General features: G+C 61.2%; 2 protein-coding genes across 4 annotated transcripts; both read right to left on the reverse strand.

Moving 5' to 3' along the window:
- Positions 1-3,507: 3,507 nt before the first annotated feature.
- AMDHD2 (amidohydrolase domain containing 2) lies at positions 3,508-13,408 on the reverse strand. 3 transcript variants are annotated; one of them, XM_025416882.3, is made up of 11 exons: positions 13,215-13,406; positions 12,893-13,029; positions 12,677-12,816; positions 6,387-6,441; positions 6,000-6,212; positions 5,827-5,915; positions 5,589-5,733; positions 5,406-5,513; positions 5,176-5,244; positions 4,103-4,204; positions 3,508-3,751 (listed from the first exon to the last, which is right to left on the reverse strand). In XM_025416882.3, the coding sequence occupies exons 1-11, from the start codon at positions 13,295-13,297 to the stop codon at positions 3,663-3,665; spliced, it is 1,230 nt and encodes a 409-aa protein (XP_025272667.1). In that variant the 5' UTR covers positions 13,298-13,406; the 3' UTR covers positions 3,508-3,662. The 3 variants fall into 3 exon arrangements, 2 of the variants coding, with proteins under 2 accessions (XP_025272667.1, XP_025272668.1); XR_003124078.3 differs by lacking the exon at positions 3,508-3,751 and having other exon boundaries at positions 5,176-5,267; positions 13,215-13,408; XM_025416883.3 differs by lacking the exons at positions 12,677-12,816; positions 12,893-13,029; positions 13,215-13,406 and adding an exon at positions 6,660-9,798.
- A 158-nt stretch (positions 13,409-13,566) lies between these two features.
- On the reverse strand, positions 13,567-18,953 carry ATP6V0C (ATPase H+ transporting V0 subunit c). The gene is made up of 3 exons (XM_025416886.3): positions 18,686-18,953; positions 14,445-14,628; positions 13,567-14,300 (listed from the first exon to the last, which is right to left on the reverse strand). The coding sequence occupies exons 1-3, from the start codon at positions 18,762-18,764 to the stop codon at positions 14,096-14,098; spliced, it is 468 nt and encodes a 155-aa protein (XP_025272671.1). The 5' UTR covers positions 18,765-18,953; the 3' UTR covers positions 13,567-14,095.
- Positions 18,954-25,065: the final 6,112 nt, after the last annotated feature.

Consider the following 25,065-nt stretch of genomic DNA (forward strand, 5'->3'; position numbering starts at 1 on the left):
ATCCAGGCTGGCCCAATATAATCACAGGGGTCCTTAAAAGATGGAAGAGAAAAAGAGTCAGAGTCTGAACGAGGCAACATAAATAGAACAGTCCAACCTGCTGGCACTGGCTTTGCAAATGCAGGAGGCGGTGAGACAATCAGTGTGGGCACCATCTGGAAGCTGGGAACGGAAGATCTCCCCCTAGAACCTCTAGGGAGAATGAACCTCTGCCCCCACTTTGATTTTGGTCCACTGAGCCCTATTTCTGACTCCAACCTCCAGAGCTATAAATGTGTGTTCTTTGAAACTCCTAATTTGTGGTAATTTGTTACAGGAACACAAGAAAACTAATAGGAAGGCCCCTCTGTGGCACACGGAAGCCAGGAACCCAAAGGGCCTGAAGGCGTGCCCACACCAGGTCCCCTTCAGCATCACCCACGGTCCCTCCTGCTGGGGGCCCAGGCCGGGGGGGTGGGCAGGGAGGAGCCACCCCATGGTCCCTCCTGCTAGGGGCCTGGGCCTTGGGGCGGGGGGGCAGGGAGGAAGGCCACTGCTCGTTGGCGGGCGCTGGTTAACGTCATAAAACGTGCATCTCAAGGCACCTGGGGACCTTGTCACAGTAGCGAGACATTTCCACGCGTCCCCACCCAGACAGCTTCCCATTCCACGCTGCCTAACCAAAAAATAATAATCAGCAAAGCAATATCAAAAAGCACAATCCCGGTTTATAAAACAAACCAGAGAGAATCAAAAGGAAAGGCAGGCTCGGTCGGGTCGGAAGGACCACGCGGCGCCCTAATCGTCGGGGAGAGGCAGGGCTCGAAGACGGGCCCGCGCGGGCACAGGGCGCCAGGGGCTGGGGAGGGCCCAGGTGCCCAGTGGGGTGCCCCCCACCCCCCACCCCGACCAGCTCCGGGCTGGGGACCAGGCCACACAGGAGCGCGACCGGAAGGAGCAGGGAGGGGCACAGGGGGAACCCCGCGCCCTCCGGGTCTCCCGGCTCGCGGCTGGTCCCCTAAACCGGGACCGGGTCTCAGGGCGGCGCGTCCCAGCGCGCGGCGGGCCCGATTGGCCCCGGCAGAGGCCCGTCCTCCCGCCCGCCGCACCCCTCCCCCGATCTCTGGGGCCGCGCGACCCGGCGCTGGGGCTGCGGGCCCCGCCCCCCGAAGGAACCCCCCTGGAGGGCTGCCCGCCCTTTCCCCGCTCCTCTGAGGGTCCCCCCCACCCCCCTACCCGGAGGGCTGCCCACCCCCGCCCTCCCAGACGCTCAGCACCAGTCAGCGCCCCAACGCTGCGCTCGGGGCCTGGAGGACCCCTCGACGGGGAGCCCCGGCCCTCGGGACGCTCCGCAGCTCCCACTCCTGGGGAGTCCGACAAGCCCCCCCCCCCACAGGGCCCTCCCACCTCCCACGCGAGGGACACCTCCCCAGGGACCCCACCCCAGCTTGTCCTCTCAGCGAGCCCCCCCAACCTCAAGGACTCAGGCCCACCCACATCGACCGCCCTGCAGCCAGGCCGTGTCCTTGCTGGGGTCCTAAAATGGCAAGGACGGCTGTTTAAAGCCCTGCAGCTTCAGGCTCCCTAGTGGAATGGTGGGTGCCAGGTCGCGGAGGGGGGAGGGGTGTCAGGGATATTATCTAGTGGGAAGAGCTACTCTTCGGGGTGACGGAGAAGCTCCGCATCGCTGGCGGTGCCGGCTGCACCCCTGAACGACGAGGGTGGCCGCAGTCCCAACCAAGGCACCAGGCCTGTGCCAGTGGGTGGTGGGCAGCTCCCCTTGCAAGTGCCCTTCCCACCCAGCGCTGGCTCCTCACCCTCGCTGACCACCAGCTCCACCAGCCCTTCCCAGATCCTTTGCCCAGCCAGGCAGTGCAGGGACAGGTCCCCGTGCAGCCCGGGGTGGTGCAGGCCAGGCCAGACCCCGGCTCTAGTGCTCACCAGCTCTGGAATGCTCAGTGCCCCTCCCCCAGCTGAGAATGGGGTGACCAACAGGAAACGCCTTTGGAGTTTGGCAGAGCAGCCGTAAGGCACCTAGAATGAGGCCCGCACCCAGCAGGCAAGGGCCGCTCAGCTCCTCAGCTCGGCAGGGATGAGACGCTCCTCTGCCCCCTCCCTCCAGCGCGCCCGCCTAGCTGGGCCCTTCCCCTGTATCACGGGCGCCAGCAGAGGCAGGAGTTGCTCAGTCACCCGTCAGGCCTAGGACATCCCTGTACCCCACTGGCATGTGGCCTGAGACCCCATCCCTTCATACCCCTACAAGTGGCCTCTGCCCCAGGCCTCGCCTGAGCCTGGCCTGAGCCTGGCCTTCCGGTGCAGGTTCTTCCCAGGCTGCTCAGGGCCCCGGAGGCACTTCCTGTAGCGGGTTCTGCGGCAGAGGCAAGGGGCATGGTGGCCGCACCCGATGGCGTCCCAAGACGCGGCCCTTGGACCTCCCATTCCAAGGATGGCACTCATGAGAAAGGGGGAAGGTGCTGCCCACCCCAGCACATGACGGGGGAGAGTGTCAACCCCGGCTCTGGGCCTCCACCAGGCCCTGCCGGCTGATCCCGTGTCACAGTCCTCAGTACCTGCAGGGGCCCCCATCCGGGGAACGCAACCACCCACACCCCCAGCGTGGGGGCACTGCTGCCAGGGCCGAGGGGACGTGGAAGGCCTCAGATCACACTAACGGACAAAGAGTTGCAGGGCTCGGGATACCAGTGACCTCCGAGCCGCCCAGCAGTACCAGGCAGGCTCACCTGCAGCTGTGCAACCTCCAGCGTGCATGTGGGATCATCGTGCCCACCTGGGAGCCGGCTCAGGCGAGGGGTCGTTCAGGGAAAACACTACAGGTAGTGGAGCCTTGATTATCCCAAGGGCTCAAGGAAGTAAGGCTGCAGGCAGGGCAAGGAGTGGCAGCCAGGGCGAGCTCAGGCGCCCTCGTAAGGCTTCCTGCACTCCCAGCCTGGCGAGCTGGGGTCCAGAGGCCCGTGCAGATCCCTTCCAAAGGCTGGGGGAGCACCTGGCACTGTGGCCCTGCACCCCCACTTTGCCTGCCCAACTCAAGGGTGCAGAGAGCAAGGCCATGGGACACTCTGCGCTGCGCCCCCCCCCCCGAGGCCCCTCCCACACCCAGCTCCTGACTTGTCTCCACAAACGATTCTCTCCTTGTGCAAAATCCCAAGAAGCACCCTTGCCCTCAGTCCCAACATGTGAACTTCTGATGCTGTCTACACTCACTGTCCCAGCCCCTTCCCGTCTGCTCTCCAACCTAGGACCCAGGGCTTCCCCTCCCACCACCTCCAACCACACCTCTGCCTGGGGCTCTGTGGGCCTCAGGCACAGCTGTGCAACTGGAGAGGGCCCCGTCACCTCCACTGGGACCCCGCAAGGCTGCCACAAGCCAGAATCCAGCCACTCCCACTCCTGACCCTGAGATCCAAGCACTCCACCTCCCCAGCACCCCCAGACAGCCACTGAGGTGTCAGCGCCCTGCTCTGACATGACGGCGCCCTGCTTTGAAGCAAAACTCGGAGACCAGACAAGTCCCTGCTGGGCGCATGTTTATCCAGCTGCGTCCTGAGCGGAGGCCTCCGCCAGGGGCAGGGTGGCCAATGGCTCCCTGGAGACCAGCTCCTCCACGGCTCATCCCCGCCAGCGTCCAGCCAAGGCTGGGCATCCTTTCCAGCTGTGGTCCTCGGTCACTGCCTGGCCGCCTCCGCCTGCCACACCAACTCGCCCGAGATGTAGGTGGCCCGCACGTGGAGAGAGTCATCGAGCATCACGAAGTCTGGGTCAGAGGGGGGCGGTGAGAAGGAGGCAGGGGTGGGCCCATCGCCACCCCCACTCCCTCCCCCACCCTGACGCCACTGGGGAAACAGGCCTGCAACATGACTTGGGCACAGCACCCCAACCCATCGCAAGCTGACCCAGGTCCTGAACCAGCATTCCCAGCAGTAGGGTACAAGGGACAGAGGCCCCGGCAGCCCTTCCCCCAGCCTTGCCTCCTATGTCAGAAGGAGAAAGGAGCACATGGGGAGGCTGGCAGCTGGGCAAGGCCACCTGGGCACAGGGAAGATCCCACCTGCCCTGGCACTGCCCCAAGTCTTCAGTGGCCCGGGTGCCCGCATTGGCCCCTGACCTGCATCCGCCCCGAAGTCCAGGGTCCCCTTGCGCTTCTCCAGCCCCAGCAGCTGAGCGGGGTGCAGGGACGCAGCCTCCAGGGCCAATTCCACACTGCAGCCTGCTCAGAGGACACAAGTGGGTAACATCCCCCATCTCAGCACCGCTGGCAGCCCCTCCCCACCGCAGCCCTGGGGCTCCAACGCCTAGGAACTGGAGAAGAGAGATGTCCCAGGACCCTGCGGCAGGTTGCCAAGGTTCCACCTGCACCCCATCCGAGGACACTGCTAGGTACCCTCCTTCCGCTCACTCACCCATCCCATCCTGACAGGCCTCCCCCTTCTCACACGAAAAGGCCTGCAGGCCCCTCCCCTGTCAGGGTCCCAGAAAGAGCCCTCCGACAAAGAAGCAGTAGCCTGGGCATCAATAAGGCCACCTCGACTTGACTTCCTACCCCTGCTACCCGTAAGAGGCCACATGACCAAACCCCATTCCTTCTGGTCCCATCACCACCCCAGCTGCCAGGCCGAAGCCACTTCCTGCCTCCTGGCCTGTCTCCTACTGCTCAAAATAGCACGCTGAACCCTGGAACCCCCAGGGACACCCCAGCCCCATGGCACCAAGAATCCCACGGGGCCTAGCCAATCACATCCTCTGCAGACACCCCTTCCAGGCTCCCCGAGAACACGCCCACCCTCTTAGGAAGCCTGGAGCGCTGCTCTGACCACCCCCTCCCCCCAGCTCTGTACCCGTGAGCCCACAGGGTCCAAGTTGGAAGGCTTTCCTGCGCATAAAGTGAGGTCCCTTCTCTTCTCAGGTACCACGGCTTCACTGCCTGTCACCCTGGATTCCAACCACCTGCTTGCTTGTCATTGTCTTAACCTGCCCCTGAGCTACTTGCAGAGGGGCCTCGGCCACATCCCTGGTGCTCATCCCTTGGGAGCTCCACCAGACGAGGGATGTGGGTACGAGACTCTAGTGGTCTCCACGCTTCCCTCCAACCTCTCCCAGATGTAGCTCAACATACACACACGCACACATGCATGCACACACACTCGCACCGCACACTCCCCCTACCCCAGCCTCACTGACCTGTGGCCTGCAGGAAGTGCCGGACACAGACGTCCATCGGGGCGATGCTGCCACTCAGAGTCTTGGTGCCTTGAGAGCAGAGAGGGCAGGCTCTGGGGGACCAGAGGCCACCAGGCACTAGGTGGGGGGTGGGCACTGGGCTGGCAGGGAACACCCGGATTCTTGGATCCCACGGGAGGCTGGGGGCTGTTCCCACATGGGCAGTCAGCAGGGATGTGCGGGTGGCTCACCTGCCACATAGGCTGTCAGCCCATCTACTTCCACCTCCTGCTGCCCCAGCGTGTGACGGCCATTGCCCAAGCCCAGGGCAGGGACAGCATCGGTGACCAACACCAGCCCTGCAGAGAGAAGGGGCCTTAGGACTTACCCCTACGGGGTCCTCCCAGCTGCTGCCACCCTGCCCTGCCACTCACCCTGGGGATGGGCGCGGTGGGCAATGCGCAGGGCAGCGGGGTTGGTATGTGTGCCGTCAGCAATCATCCCGTAGAAGATGTGGCGGCCTGGTGGCAGCCGGTCACTAGTCAAAAGCCCCACGATCCCTGGGTCACGGTGGTGGAACTGGGCAGGGATAGGAGGGAGGCAGCTAAGCGATGGCAGGAGCCTGACACCCACCCACCCCGGGCACTGGCAGACGGGGGGCGGGGCACTCACAGGCAGCATGGCGTTGAAGAGGTGCGTGATGAAGGTGGCCCCACTCTGCACGGCTTCCTCCGCAGCCTGCAGGTTGGCCACCGAGTGTCCTGCATAGGGGACCTGGACTCAAACTGTGCACCCAACCCAGGAACCCCCGCCATGGGCCCAACCCTGGGGGCGGCCCTCCTCACCTAGGGACACACAGATGCCACGGGCCGTCAGCGCCTGTATCACCTCATGGCTTCGGCCCAGCTCGGGGGCCAGCGTCACAATGCGGACGTTGTCCAAGGGCCCGTAGGTGGCCAGCACGTCATGGAAGGCGTTGGTCTCAAAGGAGCGCAGGTGGGCTTCGGGGTGTGCACCCCGCTTCTCCCGACTGATGAACGGGCCCTCCAGGTGCACCCCTGGGAGGAGGGGAGTGGATGTCTCCAGCTCGCCTCCTGCCCTGCAGCCCCCGCCCCAGCCCCTATGGCCTGCCCAGCCGCCCTCCCAGTTGGGTCTCTGGAGGAGGAAGGGCTGCCACCAGGTCCCCAAGGAGCCTCCCAGGGCGGGGGCAGGAAGAGGGGTCAGCCACTCACCGAGGACCCCTGCCCCATGGGGACCACCACTCTTCACAGGGATCTGAGGAAGGACCTGGGGGGAACCAGCTGTTAAAGCCCTGCCCCCTATGGCCCAGCGCCCGGCGGTCAGAGATCAGAGATCAGCCCCCCAACGGCCTTCCCTCAGGAATGGGAAGCTCCAGGCCCCCAGGCTCGGCCTGGGGAAGCGCAGTTCGAGAACTAACAGGACGCGGAGGTGAGACCCGAGGCAGGCCCAGGAGCCGGGGGAGGAGCTGGGCAGAGGGCAGGCACCTGGACAGCAGCGGGGACACGGCGGGCTGTGGACCTGGCCCAGGCGACGGGCCTGGCCTCGGGCTGCAGGACCAGAAGCACGGCCAGGCTGGAAGGGGGGTGCACTCCGGGCGGAGGGGTGTGGGCCGGAGAGCCTGGTGCGGGCAGGGCCGTGGGCTGAGGCCTCAGCGCCATCGGAAGCTCCGGTGTCCGTCCAGGTGCTCACGGTCCCCACCGTGGACGCAGACAGGCAGGTGCCCCAGGTCGCACCTCCCGCAGGAAGCCATGTGGGGAAGGAGGTGGGCAGGGAGCCCCGCGGGCAGCAAGGTCCCTGGGCCGCGCTGCGGGACAAACACGCCCGCCTCCTTCCCCCCCCAACCCGGGCTCCCCTGCCCCCAACAAAACCTGGAGATCTGCGAGAGGCCGAAGCCTTGTGTGACGCGCAAGACAAGAGCAGAACTGTCTCGGGAGCCTGAGGACGGTGCTGGGCAGATGTGGGGGACCCACACGGGGTCCACGTGGGGACAGGCGGTGCTCCGCAGCCCTGCCGCTGGAGGCCTGGCAGCGCCCGCCGCCCTGAGAAGCGCGGGGACCGAGAGACGCCTCGCCGCAGAGCAGCTGTGCTGCCAACCGCGCCCGTGAAGCACCAGGAAGCGCAGGAGAGGCCCAGGGGCTCCAAGTGAGAGGTGCAGACGCACAGGGAAACCTCCGGCCCGACGCTGTCAGCACGGTGCAGTGAGGCCTGGCCCGCGGTGGCCGCAGGAAAGCTCCCGGGCACCGCAGCCTGCTGGCTCCCGATCTCACACGGAGCCGACAGCCAAGGCTCGGCAGTAGCCGGGGGAAGCCGCCGAGGACACAGGACAAACGGGGCAGGGCCGGCGGGGCCAGGACGCGTGAGGACAGGTCCCGCACCCGTGAAACGAGGACGGAGCGTCAGCATTCCGAGACACAGCAAGCTTCTCCAAACTAAGGCTACATGAGCAGCCAAACAAAAAACCCAAAAGAACCGTGTGGTAAAAACAGCAAACACTGAAAAACAGAGTCAGAGAAGACTTAGAGAAGCCACCCGGAGGCCCAACAGCGGAGTGACAACTCCTGGGAAGAGGGCGACAGGGAAGCGGCAGAGAAAATCACGAAGCAATCACTGAAGACAAGCAAACAAAACCAAAAGTCAGACTTCGGCCTGAGCGGCGGAGCTGACGGCCAGCACGATGGAGGAACCCCGTCCCCTCACACTGAGGAGCCCAGGGCCAAAGGGAAGGTGCCATGAGCCCCACACACAAAGTATCAGAGTTCAGTGCCTCTGGCTTCTCAGCAGCAGCCCCGGGAGTCACAACACAACACAGCAACGCCTTTAAGATTCCAGAGCAGAGTCACTCCTAACAGAACTGCAACCCCGTCAAGAGAGGAGGCAACAGGGGCATCTGGGGGGGGCTCAGTCAATGCAGTGTCTGACTCTCGATCTCGGCTCTGGTCGTGATCTCAGGGTCCTGGGGTCAAGCCCCACATCAGGCTCCCTGCTCAGCGGGGAGTCCACCTGAGATTCTTTCCTCCTCCAGAATGGCTGGCACGTGCCTAAGGAGAGGACAGAGGCTCAGGCAGGCAGAGAGGAGATATTGAGAAGGATGGGCTGACCCCGAGGATCAAAGGGGTGGGGTGGAGCAGGGCGAGTGGTGCGCCGAGGCCTGTACCTTGGGAAGGCCCCTGTGGCAGGACTGAGAGCCGGGAGCGTGGGGCTCAGGAAGGGGGAGGGCAAGCAACGTGGAGGCAGCAAGACGGGCACGTGCCCAGGTTCCAAGCAGGGGGGAAAACACAGGCGGACAACCAGCAGAGAAAACAGAACCTCCCTAAAATAATAAATCTTTTTAAAAAATAATAAAGGGGGGGGGATCCCTGGGTGGCCCAGCAGTTTAGCACCTGCGTTCGGCCCAGGGCATGATCCTGGAGTCCCGGGACCGAGTCCCACGTCAGGCTCCCAGCATGGACCCTGCTTCTCTCTCTGCCTGTGTCTCTGCCTCTCTCTCTGTCTCCCATGAATAAATAAAATCTTAAAAAATAATTATAGTAAAAAGGGCCACCTGGGGGGCTCAGTGGTTGAGCGTCTGTCTTTGGCTCAGGGTATGATCCCAGAATCTGGGATCATGTCCCGCATCAGGCTCCATGCACGACCCCCTCCCTCCCCACAAGGAGCCTGCTTCTTTCTCTGCCTGTGTCTCTGCCTCTATGTCTCTTAGAATTAAATAAAATCTAGATAATAATAAAGAGAGCGTAAAAACACTCTGACCTTCAAGATCTCAAAAACTTCACCTCCTATGACCCCTTCCTCTAGCAGAAACTTGTGGATGTGCTCCAAAACGAAGGCATAAACCAACAAACCCAGGATGGGGGATCTGCAGGGGCTCCCCCCAGGTGAGAGCAAGGGTGTGCCAGGACCACTGGGCCCAAGGAAGCCAGCAGTCCGCACTGGGAAATGGGTTCTGGAGACCACTCCAGGAAGGCAACACTGTTGGAGCGCCTGGTACGTGCTGACGTCCCGAAAGAAGAGTGAGGAACTGGCAGGAACCCTGGAGTTGAGTCACCAGATAAAAGCAACGTAGCACACGCAGAGCAGCGACCCCAAGGGAAGCACAGCAGGCAGCAGGAAGGTGGGAGGAGTATCTGAGTCCCCGTCACCAGTGCTGCCAGCTGGCCTCACCAAGACTGCAGGCGGCCACCTGGGGAGGTCAGTGGGGCGGCTGGAAGCCTGGGAGGACAGCCTCACCCTGTCCTCTGGTGGGACGCACACATGCACACACGTGGCCCTAAACCGACAAGTCGGTAGGAGCACCAGCCTGTACTGGAGACCAGAGAGCAAATTCCAAGAATCAGCTGAGCTGAAAGGGACGTCTCTCCATGGGAGCCAGTGGGGACAAAGGGCTGGTTTTCCTAATGAGTCACGTGATGATAAGTGTAAGTTCACTACAGATTTTGTTAAAAAACAAAAAAACAAAAACAAAAAAAATGGCTGAGTTTTTCCAGAATAGATGTTTCCCCCCCGAACAGGTGGGCATGCATGTTAGACACTGAAGAGACCCACTGCCTTCAGCCCATTGCCCACGTGCCACCGGGAGACGGTGTCGTGACGAGTGTCAGGTTCCATCCTCAAGCTTTCTCCAAAGTCCTCTGAGGGAGCTCAGCGCCACGCACAGCGGGGAAGAGATTGCCCCAACCCAAGGGGTGGCTGGGATGGTGGGTGAATCCTTGGACTGCTGTCTGCAGCGAGGACACCACATGGGACATTCCAGGGGGTTCCGCAGAGGCTCTCCTGGGGAACGACACACAAGGAGAGGGGACCCGCGCCGTGTCCGTCCCTGGCTGCTCTCCCCACCTGGGCTCACATGTGCCACTCCTGACCCCATAAGCTCCGAGTCTCAGATTCAGAACCTGAGGTCCAAACAAGACACTCAGGATTTCCTTCAAACCTTGAAGCAAAACAGAGATTTACAGGAAGAGCTAGAGAACGCTAAGCTGGGAGGGCAGAACACGGGATAGCACGGACAGACGGACAGACGTAGGGGAAACGAGGCCAGTTCCCGGCAGGAAGGCAGAGGAAGAGGTCAAAGGACACAGGGCGTGTGGGGCCAGAGGCAAAGGTGTGGCTGCCTCCCAAGGAGGTGCCACGTCTTGGCTAAGCAGCTGATGGGACTTGAAGCAGAGAACAACGCGCGATCAAACAGTCAGGCTGAAGGAGACCGCAGAAACAAACCAGGTGGTCTCAGTGGACCAGAACATGATGACAAAGGACCTGACAAATGAAACAATCCAGTTCTGCCCAGAGTGAGCCAGCCCTGGGGCGGGGCGGGATCCCAGGGAGTAGTCCTGTAGTTGCTAAGAGAATACCAAGATCCAATTTTCACATTCACCACCCTCCACGACCTTCCTTTCTGCTGCCTGAGGCTTTCAACCTGCAAGTGCTTATGGAGGATGACAGCTACTAGTAAAACCACGTAAGCCAAAAGTCCCCAAGGCCAGAAACCGGCGGTCCTAAAGAAAAAGCCCTCACCTCCTGCGAGGCAGCGGTCACATGTGCTGCTGAAGGTGTAGGCGGTGTGCGACCACACAGCAGAGCCACAGCGTCAGGACTTCAAAAAGGAAGCATCAAATAGAACAAGGCAAAGATCTTCCAGGCAGTGGGCTCGGAGATAGAAAGAGAACAGCCTAGAATGGCTGGCACGTGCCTAAGAAGAGGACAGAGGCTCAGGCAGGCAGAGAGGAGACACTGAGAAGGATGGGCTGACCCCGAGGATCAAAGGGGTGGGGTGGAGCAGGGCGAGTGGTGCGCCGAGGCCTGTACCTTGGGAAGGCCCCTGTGGCAGGACTGAGAGCCGGGAGCGTGGGGCTCAGGAAGGGGGAGGGCAAGCAACGTGGAGGCAGCAAGACGGGCACGTGCCCAGGTTCCAAGCAGGGGGGAACACACAGGCGGACAACCAGCGGAGAAAACAGAACCTGGTGCCGGTGTCCAGCAGGAAGGTGAGCTTAGTTTTTAACAACCGACTATGATGGGAGACCTGGGGGAAGTTTCCAGAAAAATGTCCACAGCTGACGGTTGACCAAGTCCTTAATACGTACAGCACAGGGCAGCCCCGGTGGCGCAGCAGTTTAGCACCACCTGCAGCCGGGGTTTGATCCTGGGGACCCTGGATCGAGTTCCACATCAGGCCCCCTGCATGGAGCCTGCTTCTCTCTCTGCCTGTGCCTCTGCCTCTATCTCTGTTTCTATGAATAAATAAATAAAATCTTTTTAAAAAAATACATACGGCACAACCCCAGGAGATGGACATGGTCACCTGTCTCAACTTAGACTTGAGAAAACAGACTCAGAACAAAATAGTGTCCTGTGACGCCCCCCGCTAACCAGTGAAGTTATGGGGCCCAGACCAAACCCAAAGCCCACTCCTGACCTCCCCCAACATCCAGCTTGGACTCTCTGTCCACACACCCGGGAAGGACCCCACAGCGGGCAACATGATCATTGTACAAAAGACCCTGCACTGGAGAGAAGCATGGCACTGGAGCAAAGATGAGGGATTACAGGGTAACAGTCACCTCCCTAAACTCTGCTCAGGTAAGGGAACACCCACACTTTTCAAAACTCTCAGCATCAAGCAGTTAAGAGGCAGGAGGAGCAACGCCTGGGTGGCTTAGGAGTTGAGCATCTGCCTTTGGCTCAGAGTGTGACCCCAGGGTCCGAGTCCCACATCGGGTTCCCTGCAGGGAGCCTGCTTCTCCCTCTGCCTCTGTCTCTGCCTCTCTCTGTGTCTCTCTCATGAATAAATAAAATCTTTAAAAAAAAAAAAAAGCACGAGAAATACTAACTGCTCTCCAGCAACTCGGAAACAAAAAAACCCAATGATAAGACGTGGTAAAGAATAAAGACAGAGGAGATCCCTGGGTGGCTCAGCGGTTTAGTACCTGCCTTCGGCCCAGAGTGTGGTCCCGGGAACTGGGTGGGATCGAGTCCCACATCGGGGTCCCTACAGGGAGCCTGCTTCTCCCTCTGCCTCTGCCTCTCTCTGTCTCTCATGAATAAATAAAATCTTAAAAAAAAAAAAAAAAAGAATAAAGACAAAACCCCACAAAGGAAATACCAGGGAGGTTCGGATGGGAGGACCAGTGGGAGGATGTGGGGGCAGACAAGAGCAGCAGGAGGCCGGGCTGGGGGCAGGGAAGCTTCTTTCTGGAAAGCACACTCCCCTGACTCAGCGAGCACAGACAGGTTGGGGGGGATGAGCCTGAGGAGCAGGCACGGATGTGGCAATCAGAAAGTCCCAGCAACCGGTTTCTGGAGCCTGGAGGGCAGCTCAGAAAGGACGTGCAGCCGGGGAAGGCACTGCCTGTGGGACACCCGGATGAGCAAGCCCTGGGGCAGGACCCCACGCGGTGGAAGGAGGCCAACAGGTGAGGCCAGGTGCTAGTGGGAAGTGTTGGTGGGAGCAGATTCGAGAAAGTGCTGCTGCTTCTGGAGCCCCCTCTCCTGGACACTGGGAGCCCGACCTCACCTTGTGATAAACCTCTGGTGGTGAGGTGACCAACGTGGGGCAGAAAGAGGTGACTCCATGCGACAAGATTCTCTGGGCCACCAGGGCGACTCCTGAGCCCACGTCCTCCGTGGCCTGAGAGAAGTCAACGCCAAATCCACCTACGGCCACAAAGAGAAGGTCCCACGGTGCCCAGACCACCCTCTCGGGGTCGCCACCCGCAGCCCTAGACCGCACCGTTGATCTGCACGTCGATGAAGCCGGGCGCCAGGATGCAGCCCCCGCAGTCCCGCCGCTCATCTGCCACTCGCCGCTCCTCAAAGAACAGCTTCTCGGGGTCCAGAACGCGGCCTTCGCGCACCCACAAATCCTCCCTGCGGCCAAAAGCGGGGGGGGGGGGGGTAAGGCTGCCCGCCCCGCACCGTGGGCCACGCGGCAGCTCCCTGGCCCGCGCCCCGCACGAAAGCAGCCCGCAGCTCCGGCCCCTACGCCCGCCCGCCCCCGGCGCCCCCCGAGCGGCCGCCGCCCCGGGCGCCCCCGAGCCGCCCCGGCGCCCCACCTGAGCAGCGCCTGGCCTCGCAGGATGCGGCAGTTGGTGAACTGGAGCACCGGGGCCCGCGCCCCGTCCTGCCCGCCGCGCATCGTGAGCCACCGAGCCCGGCCGAGAGGGCGGCGCCCGGAGCCCAGCAGCCCAAGCCCGCTACCCGCTCCCCGCCGACTGCGGACCGCCGAGCTCGGCCGCACCCACGTGACCCTCAGCTGACTGAGGCGCATCACGTGAGCGGCGGGCCCACGTGACCGGCCGCCCACGTGACCAGCGCGCCCCGGGCCTGCAGGGATTCCGTGGCCGCCCCGTCCGCCCACTCCGCCCCGCCCCCAGCCTGATCCCACACAAGCGGTCCACACAGGCGTCCAGTCACAACCGAGAACTTTATTGGACACGGCTCCGCTCAGGGCCCGCGGCCCCGGACAGCCGGGGCTGGACGAGAGTGGTTCCATCCGAGCCTCAGGGCAAACGGTAACCCCATAACGCAACACTACCTAAGGTTACTATATAGTTGGGAGACGGAGGGCTGCTCCACAGACGTATGAACAGATCAAATCTTTATAAATAATAAACATCCAGTGAAGAGAAAAATGACAAGTCTAATTCATCCTTAAACACAGAGCACTCTAGGGCAGATGAGTGGGGGCGGCCAGGGGCTTGCATCCTCACTGGTCGGGGGCCTAGATGGGGAATGAGTGGGCCCAGATGTCCACGGCACGGGGCGGGGGCAAGGCCGGAGTAACAGACGATGGGCACTAGGACACTGTGCATTTACAAGACCAACTACTGGGGGTGGGGGGCAGCTGCCCCGTGCATGTGTGTCAGGCTGTTCATTTTGGAATGAGGGGGTGGTCTTTACATCATATTCTGTGGCTGGTGCGCTTGGAGAAGGGCTACTTTGTGGACAGGATGAGGGCAACAATGAGACCGTAGAGGCCGAGCACCTCGGCGAAAATGAGGATCAGGATCATGCCCACGAATAGCCGAGGCTGCTGGGCGGTGCCACGCACACCAGCGTCCCCCACGATGCCAATGGCAAAGCCAGCCGCCAGCCCGCTCAGGCCCACACTCAGGCCAGCACCCAGTTGGAGGAAACTCCTGCGGGGAGAGAGGATACAGGAGAAACATTAGCTACCTGCTGGGGAAGCCACCCACCCAATGCCCCTCCCATGCCCTCCCAGCCCTGTGTAGTGGCCTGACCCCAGGCAGGGCAGGACAGGTGCAGAGGGACCCAGCACTCACCTGTAGAGGCTGATGCCATCATTCAGGGAATTAGCGATGAGGACTGCCACCACCAACCCATAGATGGCAATAATACCAGCCATGACCACTGGGATGATGGATTTCATGATCAGTTCTGGCCGCATGACAGACATGGCTGCAATGCCGGTGCCACTCTTGGCTGTACCATAGGCGGCACCTAGGGCTGTGGGGAAGATGGGGGAAAGGCAAGATGAGCTCAGAGTACCAGGGACCAGGACCCTGGGAGTAGCTCTGGCACAGTTGAAGGACACCTTAAGTTCTAACAAAGAGGACATGAAGTTGGTACCCAGCCAGGGGCAGGAGGTAGCCCTCAGTGGCAACAGCCCCAGCTGGGCATGCAAGGAGCCCAGGTAGCTCACTCTTTCTCCACCGGAGACCGTTATGGCTGTCTGGCCTATCTGTGCTCCTGCTCTGCTGTGAAATGCTGGCCCCATCTTCCAGGGAGCCTCTGTGTAGCTGCCTGCAGCCTAGAGGGTGGAGCTGTGATGGGTCCAGCCCAGTCCTGTGGAGAAATACACAGCTGGGGCCCTTAAGCCTTAAGATTCTGGACATTTTTTTTTTTTTTAAACCATCTTAAGTCCCGGATATTCAGGTCAGAAACGGCCTGGCAAACCACCAAGTGACTACATCTCAGCAGCCCAAATGTCAGGTCAGGGTCAGCCAGTCTGCCTCGGGGCTCCACCAGGGACACGCTGGAAGAGCCTCAACACACGGCCTAACCACAGGGTCAGAGGAAGCTGGCCCCACAAGCCCGATCTCCGGCCACAGCTTTCCCAATTCCCGGCTCTGCCCACCACACCACTCCCAGCCCTCCAGGAGGGCTAGCATCTTGTCAGCAGGCTGAGTGCATTCTCAGCCACGCAGAAGGTCCGGACCCTCAAGTTTGGAAAGAATCCTCTCTAAAAATTCAGAGCAAAAAGTGTGAGCCAAGGAGAGCTGTAGTAACCGAAAAAGGTCACAGGGAGCCCCCACCCAGGCAGACCTTCCAGAAGTCCCCCTTCGTACACTCAAAAGCCTAGATTCCTTGAGGCCTCCAGGAATGGGGGTAGGGAGGAAACTCTAGGGTGGCCTGTCTCCTCTGATGATATCCGTCCTCCCTCTAGAGTGTGCGGTCTTCCTGAAAGTTCTTTTATCCTGACCTCAGAGTCTAGAGTAACTTTTGCACAGAACAGAGCCACAGGGGGCCAGGTGGCTCTTCTGACTCCTGCCCTTCAGGGTCTCACTGCACCACTTGAGCAGAGAATAACATGGCTCCGAGGTGGAAAAGAACAAGACAATCCCAACCTTTTTTCGGCATGTTTTATTCACCTATTTGGGCCACAAAAAATGGCTACCCTCTATGCTCATTACCGAGCAGGGAAGTCAAAGGAGCTCTAGCTTCCCAGGGCTCCAAGCCTGGTGAGGACACACATGGCACCTCCAAACAAAGCAACACATCCTAGAAGAGTGGGGAGGCTGGTGGGGGAGGGGGGTCTGGGGAAGGGCTCCATAAGGTAACACTGGGTAGAAATGTGAGTGAGCAAAAAAGGACTAAAATGACACGAATGGAGACATCCACCAACATGACACCAGACTGGGAGCTACTAGAAAGATAAAAGAGGTTGCAGTGGAAGCAGAGGAATTGTACTGCCTCCATCACCTGGTCCTAAAGGCACCACTCCTAGACACTCAGCACCATCAACCTGGGGCTCAGGGCTGGTCTTGACAATGCTCTTCTGGAACTCTGCTGGTCGCAGTATATTTGGGGGCTCCTACTGCAGGCCCAGCACCACATCAGGCTGTGTCACACACATGCAAGAGACCAGTGCTGTGGCTTATTACTCAAGCAGGAGAGCACAGGTGACATGTGGCACTGAGTGAGAAACTGACTACTAGGAAGTCAGCGTTGCAGGGAGCAGGACACTGCCAGACATGGAAAGTGAGCTGGGCTCTTTTCCAGGAGGTGGCAGGAAGATTGTGTGACTGGGGGTGGGGAGGCAACAGGACGAACAAAGGGAAGAAACAGGGCTGACCATCAGGGAATAGTGGCCTGGCCTAGGCAGCAGCAGGTATCCCCAAAAGCCCTGGATGTTAGCTAGCTCTGGAGACTGAGCCCGACAAGGTCCCAAATCAAGCGGGGCACAGAAAAGAGTGCAATCAGGAGGCAAGTCTGGGAACACACGAAGGGCAGGGTACTTGCCGGCAGGGAGGAAGTCAAAGAGATTGCAGAAAAGGAGCAATGGACAGCCTGTGGAAGAGTTGATGAAGAAAGAATGGACAGGACTTTCGTCACAAAAAAAAGGGGAAGCAGGAAGGGAGATCGGGCCCACAGGAGCAGGTGGCACCAGTCCTTGGGGGCCTGGGGTAACCAAAAAAAATCGTAGACCACTGATACGCTGGTTCTCAGTAACTTCCAGAGGCCTGCCTTCTGGTCAGGCTCCATCTGAAAATATCAAGTTAAGTTCTAGAAAGGAAGAGATGTACCTGGTGACTGAAGACAGGCCAGGAGCTGGGTACAAAAAAAGGGCTCAGGGGGCAAACTCAGGGCTTCCAGACCAAGCAAGGACAGCCAGAACTCAAGGAATTCTGGGGCAGGAGAATCTTGTTTTGTTCACTGACGTTCCCCTGTACCTGACACGTAGTAGGAGCTCAATCAAGATTTGCTGAATGAACGAAAGACAGCCACAGGTGGCCAGACCAAGTAGAATCTCTGAGAGCACTGTGGAGGCAAAGAGCAGAAAAGGCTGGGGGGAAGCGAGTCACAGCAGCCTGTCCAGGAGCGCTGGAAGCAGGCAACCCCTACAGATGTGGAAAGAGCAGGCCCGGCTAGGAGGGAAGGGGAAGTCCGCAGACCACTTCTCCCACCACAATTGACCCCTAACTCACACGTGATGGGAAGGGCACGGCTCACTCAGCAACTCATGACTAGCGGACAGGCCCAGGCAGAGGGAGGCCGGCAAGAGAGCAGAGTCCCCAAGCCCCTGCACCACAAGTGTTTACAGTCAGCAGAGGCTGTTTGGAGTCCAAACCTTCCCATACTTGCACAAGGAGCTTCCCCAGTCCACCAGGTAGGGTGGGGCAGGGCGGAGTCATCAAAACCAAAAACCAGACCTACCCAAGAAGGCCCAGAGGAGACCAGGCCAGACCAGTCTAGAGGGTTGCAGGGGGACCAGGGCTAACCTTCCTGGGTCCCACATTCCTGGGCCCGGCCCACAGGCCTCTCTCCCACATACACCAATTTCCACTGAATTCGACACCCTATGACCATTAAGACACAACTTCAGAATAAGAGTGCTATCTAGACACGGAAGGCCCCTTTTCTTCCCCCAGAGGAGCCCTCCCAATCTTGGGTCTCAGGAAATCATTCATTCATTCATTCATTCATTCATTCAGGCCAGAACTAGAAGACATCCCTCTAAGGACAAAGACCCACTCCCCTCAAGGCAGACACTTCACACCACCCTCTCACGCACCCTGGGGCAGACTCTTGGCAAGCGTGCACACTCACAGTGCTGTTGCTGGCCTGCCTCCCAGGCACCCATCCTTTGCCCTTGCCCTGTCCCGACCCCCACCCTGTTCCACGCAATCCTAGGTCTCAGGACCAGCCCCTCAGCCCAGCTTCCCACAGCAACCCACACACCCCAGGACTACTGGGGAAGTGACAGCCCCACCCCCCGCGAAGCACCTGCCTCTGGCTTCGGATCCACTCCACTCTCGTGGGGGAGGGAGGGGGCCGTAGGGGCGAGGAGTGTGTGTGTCGGAGGGAGAGCCGGGGGCTCATGCCCTGCCCCCACCTCCGCCCGACAGGGCCGGCCCCCGTCAAGGGGAGCCTTCCAAGGAGTGATGTCACACCTGCCCGCAGGATGGGGGGTGCAGAGCAGGCGCAGGATCGCGCGCCCCCACCCCAGCCTTCCTCCCGCCCGCCTCTCCCAGGGCTAAGATGGCACCGGCGCCGCCGCCCCACCCCCGCACCGACACCGACCGGGGCAGGGCTGTCGGTCAGAGATCCCCGGGAGACTCCAGACACCCGCACCCCCGCCCCGCCCAGCCCGCAGGCCCTGCGCCCCGCAGCCCTCTGCGGCCCCGACCCCCACCCGCTGTCACGTGAGCCCCGGGACCCCCCAACAGCTCGGAATTACGTCAGCGTGACGTCACACACCGAACCCGGGGGAGATGCGGGCCTCCGACCCGCGCGCCCGCGCGCCCCCAGCCTCCCGGGTCCCTCCTGCCGCGGCGCTCACCGCTGAAGACCATGGCGGCCGAGGCGCCCATGACTGCGAAAAAGGAGGCGTACTCGGGGCCGTTCTTGGCCTCGGACATGTCTGCGGGTGGGGAGAGGGCGAGCTTCAGCGGGCCGAGGCGGGGGCGAGGACGGGCCGGGCTCGGCGGGCGAGGGAGCGCGAGGAGCGGTCAGGCGGCTGCGAAGGCGACCCGGCCCGTCAGCCGCTGCGCTCTAAATACCAGCACCGCAGAACAAAATGGCGGCCGCGGCCGCGTCACATGATCCGGGCCCCGCCCCTGAGGGCCGTACCATGCGTGGCGGCGGGGGGGCGCCCCTCCCGCGGTCGCCCTAGCGGTCCTCTGACCGCTCCCGCACGGTGCCGCCGCCCGACCGGCCAAGACCCGGGCGTCCCGCCCCACCTCGGCCCCCGCGAGCGCGGGGCCGGACGCTGAGAGCCGTTCACCCCCCGCGGCGTTGGGCCCGTCCGGCTCCCGGGCGGGGGCGGGGCGCAGGCCGTCTGTATTAGCATAGGGGGCGGGGCCTGCGCGCCCCGCCTTCTCTGCGGCTGCGCGGCGCTAGCTGCTGTGGGGTTCCGAGTGCGGCTTCGCTTTACGTTCGCCGGGCGGCTCGGCCGGGGCTCTCTCGCGGCCTTCACCCCGGGACCGGGGACGTCTCCACACTTCGCGGGGCGGCCCGAGGGTTCGGGCAGGCGGAGCCCAAATCCCAAGTCCGGGGCGCCGGCCCGATGTGCCGCCGGCCCCGGGAAAGCCCCCCACCCCCGGCCCGGGAGGCCCTGTGCCCCCGGGCTCCCCCTACCCCGACCCTGCCATCCGTCTCCCGCAGACACGGCCCCAGCTGCCGCCGACGCAGCGATCGGTGCCTTGTCTCCCGGCTTACGAGGAGCCCCCATCGCGCATCTGCCCTTGCATCGGGGACCCAAACTTGGGGGGGGGGCTCTTCGCCCTTCAGGGCGTAGGCGTGACCGCCCTGAAGCCCTGTGGGTGCTGTGACCTGTGGATGCTTCCCCAGGTGTCCGCACGCTCTGGGACCCATGCCCTCCGGCTGTGCTCCCGCAGAGCCGGCACCTGCGGGGCCGCATTTATTTCGGGGAGGGGCGGCCGGCGGTTCCCTCCCAGCCCGCACGCAGCGGGCTGCCTTCTCTCTCCCCACCTGCTCTGCCCCGCTTCGCCCTTTGGTCCACTGCGGGTGGGAGCTGGTGCTCCGCCCTGCTTGGGCTCCTGGCCCCCTCGCTGACTGTCCTGGGTGGCGGCTTCCCCACGTGGGCGGCGGGGTGGCCCCAGGCCTAGCGCTCCCGCCGCACTCCCTGCCCGGGCACCTCCCTGGCGCCCTCCTCCCCGTGGCCGGGCCGCAGCCACGGTGTGTCTGGTCTGTCCTGTTTTGAAGGGAGGAGGCTGCCATACGACGAGGCCTGCCCTCCTTGGTCGGCTGCCCTCTTGTCTCCTCTCCGACTTCTGGAGAGCGGCCTTCTGGGGGCGCCTGCACCTCACCTGCCCTCCCAGCTCCCTGCCTTGCCAAGGTCACCTGAGATGGCCATTGCTCGAAACCAGGGGACGGCTGTCAGGCCGTGGGAGTGGGCCTCGTGGCCACAGGGCAGCTGCCTGCTGCACACCCTCCCCCCTCTCCAGCTCACCTCCCACAGCACTGACCCCTCATTACCTTCTTCCCGGGGTCACAGGGAGGAACAAGGACCAGCCCGGGCCCTGCAGGGCTGGGAGCCTGCGGGCAGGGGGAGTTCAGAGGAAGGGGGGCAGGTGCCCCTGGTCAGAGAGCAGCGTGGTCGGAGCCCCAGAGGTGGGCAGAGCACACCCTGCGAGGGCGGCGGGGATCCTAGGTCTAGGGGTCAGAGTGGGTTGGGGAGGTCACACTGGGTCTGGGGACCCTGCTGCCACCCCAGGCCAGCGTGTCCCCACCGGCCTCACCGCCTCCCCTCCCCCCCCCCCCCCCCCCCGTTCCATTCTGTTATTTCCATTTTGGGCAAAAGACACAAGCGTCCACCCAGCTGCTGGCACCAGCAGCCTTAGTCACGCCACTGCTCACTCCCGGTTACTCACCAGCCCTGGATCCCGGGGCTTCCGGGCTCGGCCCCCACCCCGCCGCTAGCCCGAGCGGCCCTCCTTTCCCGCTGGGGGCTCCTCACAGCCTCTACCTGCTTGGCCTGCTGTCCCAGCCTCCCTCCGCCCAAAGCATTCTTCACCCTCAATCCGCAGGATCTTTCCAGCCAGCATGCCTGACCAGCCGCTCTGTTCCTGGAATCCTTCAACGTCTTCCTGTCACAGGCTGGACCCTTTGGTGTCCCCTCCCATCTATCCCCAGCACCGGTCCCCCACCTCATCACCTGTCATGCTGCTCCCTCCTCACGTGTGTCCCAAGCCTGTGGCTCTGCACCAACTAGTCTCCTTCCCTTCTTGCAGAGGGGGTGCTACTCAAGCTCAAGAACACCACCTCCTCCAGGAAGCCCTCCGGACCTCCCTTCCTCCCTTCTCAGAGCCCTCCTCCATCCCTCACACTCCACTATTACCTTTTGTCACTCAATACATCCCCTACTGGGAGTCCCAGTGCCTCTTCTTCTGTACCCTGATCCCCGGTAGGATGTCTGACACATAAAGCTAATGTTTACTGATCCCCAGGTGTGTGCCAGGCCTGTCCTAAATGTGTTAGAGTGTTATACAATCCTAATAAAGACCCTTTGAGGAATATATCACCTTCCTTGACTCCTGTTTTGTGGACAAGGAAGTGGGCCTAGGAGGGTCAAATGTCTTGGCCCGGTCAATCTGCTAGGGAGAGGTGGAATTGAAACTCCAACTCGCAGTGGGGCCGAGCCGGGGTGGCTTACCACACCTCCTTGTCTCCTATATGAAGGATCGGAGAGCATCCAGTGACCAGAGATGGGGCCAGGAGGGACCCAGGGCACCTTCTCCTTGGCCTCCCAGCACCAGGTGGGGCTTGGGGTGCGTGTGGTGTGTGACAGGGGACACACGCCTCTGCCTTCCCCCTCACCACTAGGTCCCCAGTGAGAAATCACAGCATCTCGAGACCCTGGCCTGTCATCTCACAGGTGGGGATTTCTAGGAATGAGGGCAGGCTTTGGGAAACTCAAGCCAGAGACCCTGATAGGGGGAGATAGAGATTGGGGGGGAGGCGAGGGAGGGGGACAGCTGGGGAGACAGAGACCAGGAATTACTTTCCAAGTGATTGGAGAGATGGACTTATCCCAAGGAAGCCACGTCAACAAGAAAGGAGTTTGGCAGCTGATGGCAGCAGCCTTACCAAGAACATCAGGAAATTGCAGGGCGCCCTCTCCCTGTGGACAGTTCCATTTTTCCATGTCACAGTGAAGGCATGCCATGGGGCATGATGCTAAGAGATGGCATCCTGCTCTCGTGGCTTGGCTGGACAAGAGCTCCTGGTGGCCCATGCAAGGCTGGGATGAGGGCCTAGTAGTGCCACGGGAGGGGAATGAGCAAAGGTGATTTTTCTGGTATGATTTTCTAAAATTAGGGCTTAGGGATCCCTGGGTGGCGCAGCGGTTTGGCGCCTGCCTTTGGCCCAGGGCACGATCCTGGAGACCCGGGATCGAATCCCACGTCGGGCTCCCGGTGCATGGAGCCTGCTTCTCTCTCTGCCTATGTCTCTACCTCTCTCTCTCTCTCTTTCTCTCTGTGACTATCATAAATAAATAAAAATTTAAAAAAATAAAATTAGGGCTTATACTGGGGTGCTCAGCTGACTCAGCTCAGAGCACACAACTCCTGATCTCTGGATGATGAGTTCAAGCCCCCATGTTGGGTGTAGAGCTTACATAAAAAAAAAAAAATTAAGGCGTATAAAATGATACGAGGTTTTTTTTTTCATTTTTTAGAGATTTTATTTATTCATGAGAAATACAGAAAGAGAGGGAGAGGCAGAGGGAGAAGCAGGCTCCAAGCAGGAGCCTGATGTGGGACTCAATCCCGGGTCTCCAGGATCACAGCCTGGGCTGAAGGCGGCTCTAAACTGCTGAGCCACCCAGGCTGCCCTGATACAAGTTTTTAGAAAGATTTTATTTATTTGAAAGAAAGAGCACAAGGAGGGGGAGGCGCAGATAGAGAGAAGCAGGCTCCCCGTTGAGCAGGGAGCCCTACATGGGGTTCATTCCCAGGATCATGACCTGAGGCAGATGCTTCGCCAACTGAGCCACCCAGGTGACCCAAAATGATAGGATTAAAAAGAAGTCCCCAAATTAAAAACGTCCTCTAGGTAAATACAGAGTGGTACAATCAGGACCCGACACTCACCACCATCACTGGTGGGAGAGAGCCAGGGACCAAACCTGACCCCCAGGGGGTGGTGTGTGCTCCTCCCTCTGGGCTGTTGGGCATGAACGGGGCCTGGCACCCAGGCCGGCACGCGGGGCAGCTTCTCAGAAACGGTGCCCGTTAGGGGCATCATCTGCCCTGGATGCTCCGTCTGGTCCGGGCCCATTCAGGGTTTGCCTCCACCAGCAGGATTTACAGCTGCCTTCAACCCTAAGCCACTCCTCTAACACTTATTGAGCATGTAGTGTGTGCAGGCACCCAGCTAGGCTCCAGGGATCCAAAATTGAGGAAGAAGGCACTCACTCTGCAGGAGCTTGCAGTCTGGAGGTGGGGGGTGGGGGGTGGGGGTGGGGCTGACCGTGCAGACCTGATGTCCTGATGCTACAGTGGAAACTGTGGTTACTGGACACAGAAGGGAGACGAGAGGGGGTGGGGCATGGTAGCTTGGACGCCCCGGAGGGCCGATCTCTGAACAAGGCCCTAACAGATGAAGAAGGTCTGGAGCAAGGGAAGAGCCTCGAGCCGGTTTGAACTTAACTCACAGATCATCCCAAGCGCGGAGCCTGGCTGCTGAGTTGGAAGCAGTCCTCAGGCCTCAGCGTGGATGGTCCCTGAGTGGGGGTTAAGAGATGAGTAGGCGGCTAGGGAAGGGTACACAGGCGTGTTACCTGAACATGCGTGCAAAGGCCACTGGGTTGGTCACTTCAAAATGGTTGGGCTGAATGTTAAAAAAAAAAAAAAAAAAAGACACTGAAACAAAGCACCCCCATGGCTGGGTGGAGGTGGGGACGCAAGATGGGCCACAGCCACCGCGAAGCAGGCCTGCAGGGGGCCCCCCGTGAGGGCAGGTGCTGGGAGGTACAGGGGCAGGGGCGTCCCCAGGCGGGCTGAGCTCCACGCAGACACTGCTCCCCGAAGCCGACCCAGCCAAGGGAGGCAGGCGTCTGAAGTCAAGGGCTACAGCTCTGTACCCAGGGCCACCCCTCACCCAGGGAACAGGCCTGGGCCAGTGTCTTAACGTCAGTCACAAAATGATGCCAAGGACGCTTACAGTAAGGAGTCGTTGCTGCAGGGAGTTTGGAGGCATCCCCCAAGCGTGGCCCCCAGAAATGCACACTGCTGCGTGAGAGCAGCACACCCATCTCCCCTCCAGAACCAGCCTGGACGGGACAGCAGCAGCACAGGGGCTCCTGGGGCCTCCGGGGCAGCGTGACCGCCACGTCCTGAGGGCCGGGGAGCGGCCAGGCCGGCCACAGGCCTGCATAAAGGCCCCGGAAAACACCGTGGCTGAGCGCCAGCAGCGCCAGGGTGCCCGAGGCGGGGCAGCAGGAAAGTGCCGGGGGACGGAGTGTTGCGGGGCGCAGCCTACAGTGGGGAAGTAGGGAGAAGAGAGAAGCAGCTCCCCCGCATGGGAGGCGGCAGCGGCAGCCCCGAGGAGCCCCACCGGGACGGCATCGGCCTGGCTGCAAGCCACCAGGTGTCGCGGCTTTCTTCACAGGATACGGGTACGGCCGGGGGAGCGCCGGGTATTTGAGGGGACATGCACGCGGGCTCATACCAACGTCCAGACAAAATATTCTCATTCTGAACCAGCAGGGTTTAAGCCGGGCTGCACGTGTGACGGGGATCCGCGCAACCCTGGACTGAGACTTTGGACGGCGGTTCCTGGTGGCTGCTCCCCGTTCCTCACCCTGGGGCATGTGTCCACGTGATGGGCGCTGTGAACCGGAGTAAAAAAAACTGGGGTGGGGGGGCGACGACTTGGTGTGCATGAGTGCAGCAGAGTGGGTCTCCTTCCAACAGAGAGAGGGAGGCTTCAGGGAGCGATCCTCCTCGGGCCAGTGTCACCCTGTCCTCCTCGGCCGTCCACGTGGTCATGACCAGAGAAGCTGCTCCCAGGCCCTCCCATCCCACAGAAATGTTTGCGTATCAAATATTTCAGTGTGGTTTCACTAGTTTGCCTTAATTTTATTTAGGGCTCAAATGAACACTGACTGACCGTATTCCTAAATCATTTATTTTCACTTTCCCCAACTTAGATTTGGCTGCCAAGCCACACATCCAGTCACGACACGCCAGTCTA

Source organism: Canis lupus, chromosome 6 (genome assembly GCF_003254725.2).
Source record: "Canis lupus dingo isolate Sandy chromosome 6, ASM325472v2, whole genome shotgun sequence".
In the NCBI taxonomy this organism is placed as follows: domain Eukaryota; kingdom Metazoa; phylum Chordata; class Mammalia; order Carnivora; family Canidae; genus Canis; species Canis lupus.

Coding starts and splice junctions, on each gene's coding strand:
- AMDHD2 (XM_025416882.3), bottom strand. CDS start 13,297: ATGCGCGGCGGGCAGGACGGGGCGCGGGCCCCGGTGCTCCAGTTCACC. Junction 13,030..13,214: donor CGAGGCCAGGCGCTGCTCAG/GTGGGGCGCCGG, acceptor TTTTGGCCGCAG/GGAGGATTTGTGGGTGCGCG. Junction 5,514..5,588: donor CCACCGCGCCCATCCCCAGG/GTGAGTGGCAGG, acceptor TTCTCTCTGCAG/GGCTGGTGTTGGTCACCGAT.
- ATP6V0C (XM_025416886.3), bottom strand. CDS start 18,764: ATGTCCGAGGCCAAGAACGGCCCCGAGTACGCCTCCTTTTTCGCAGTC. Junction 14,629..18,685: donor GGCCGCCATGGTCTTCAGCG/GTGAGCGCCGCG, acceptor TCTTCCCCACAG/CCCTAGGTGCCGCCTATGGT. Junction 14,301..14,444: donor GATGGCATCAGCCTCTACAG/GTGAGTGCTGGG, acceptor CTCTCCCCGCAG/GAGTTTCCTCCAACTGGGTG.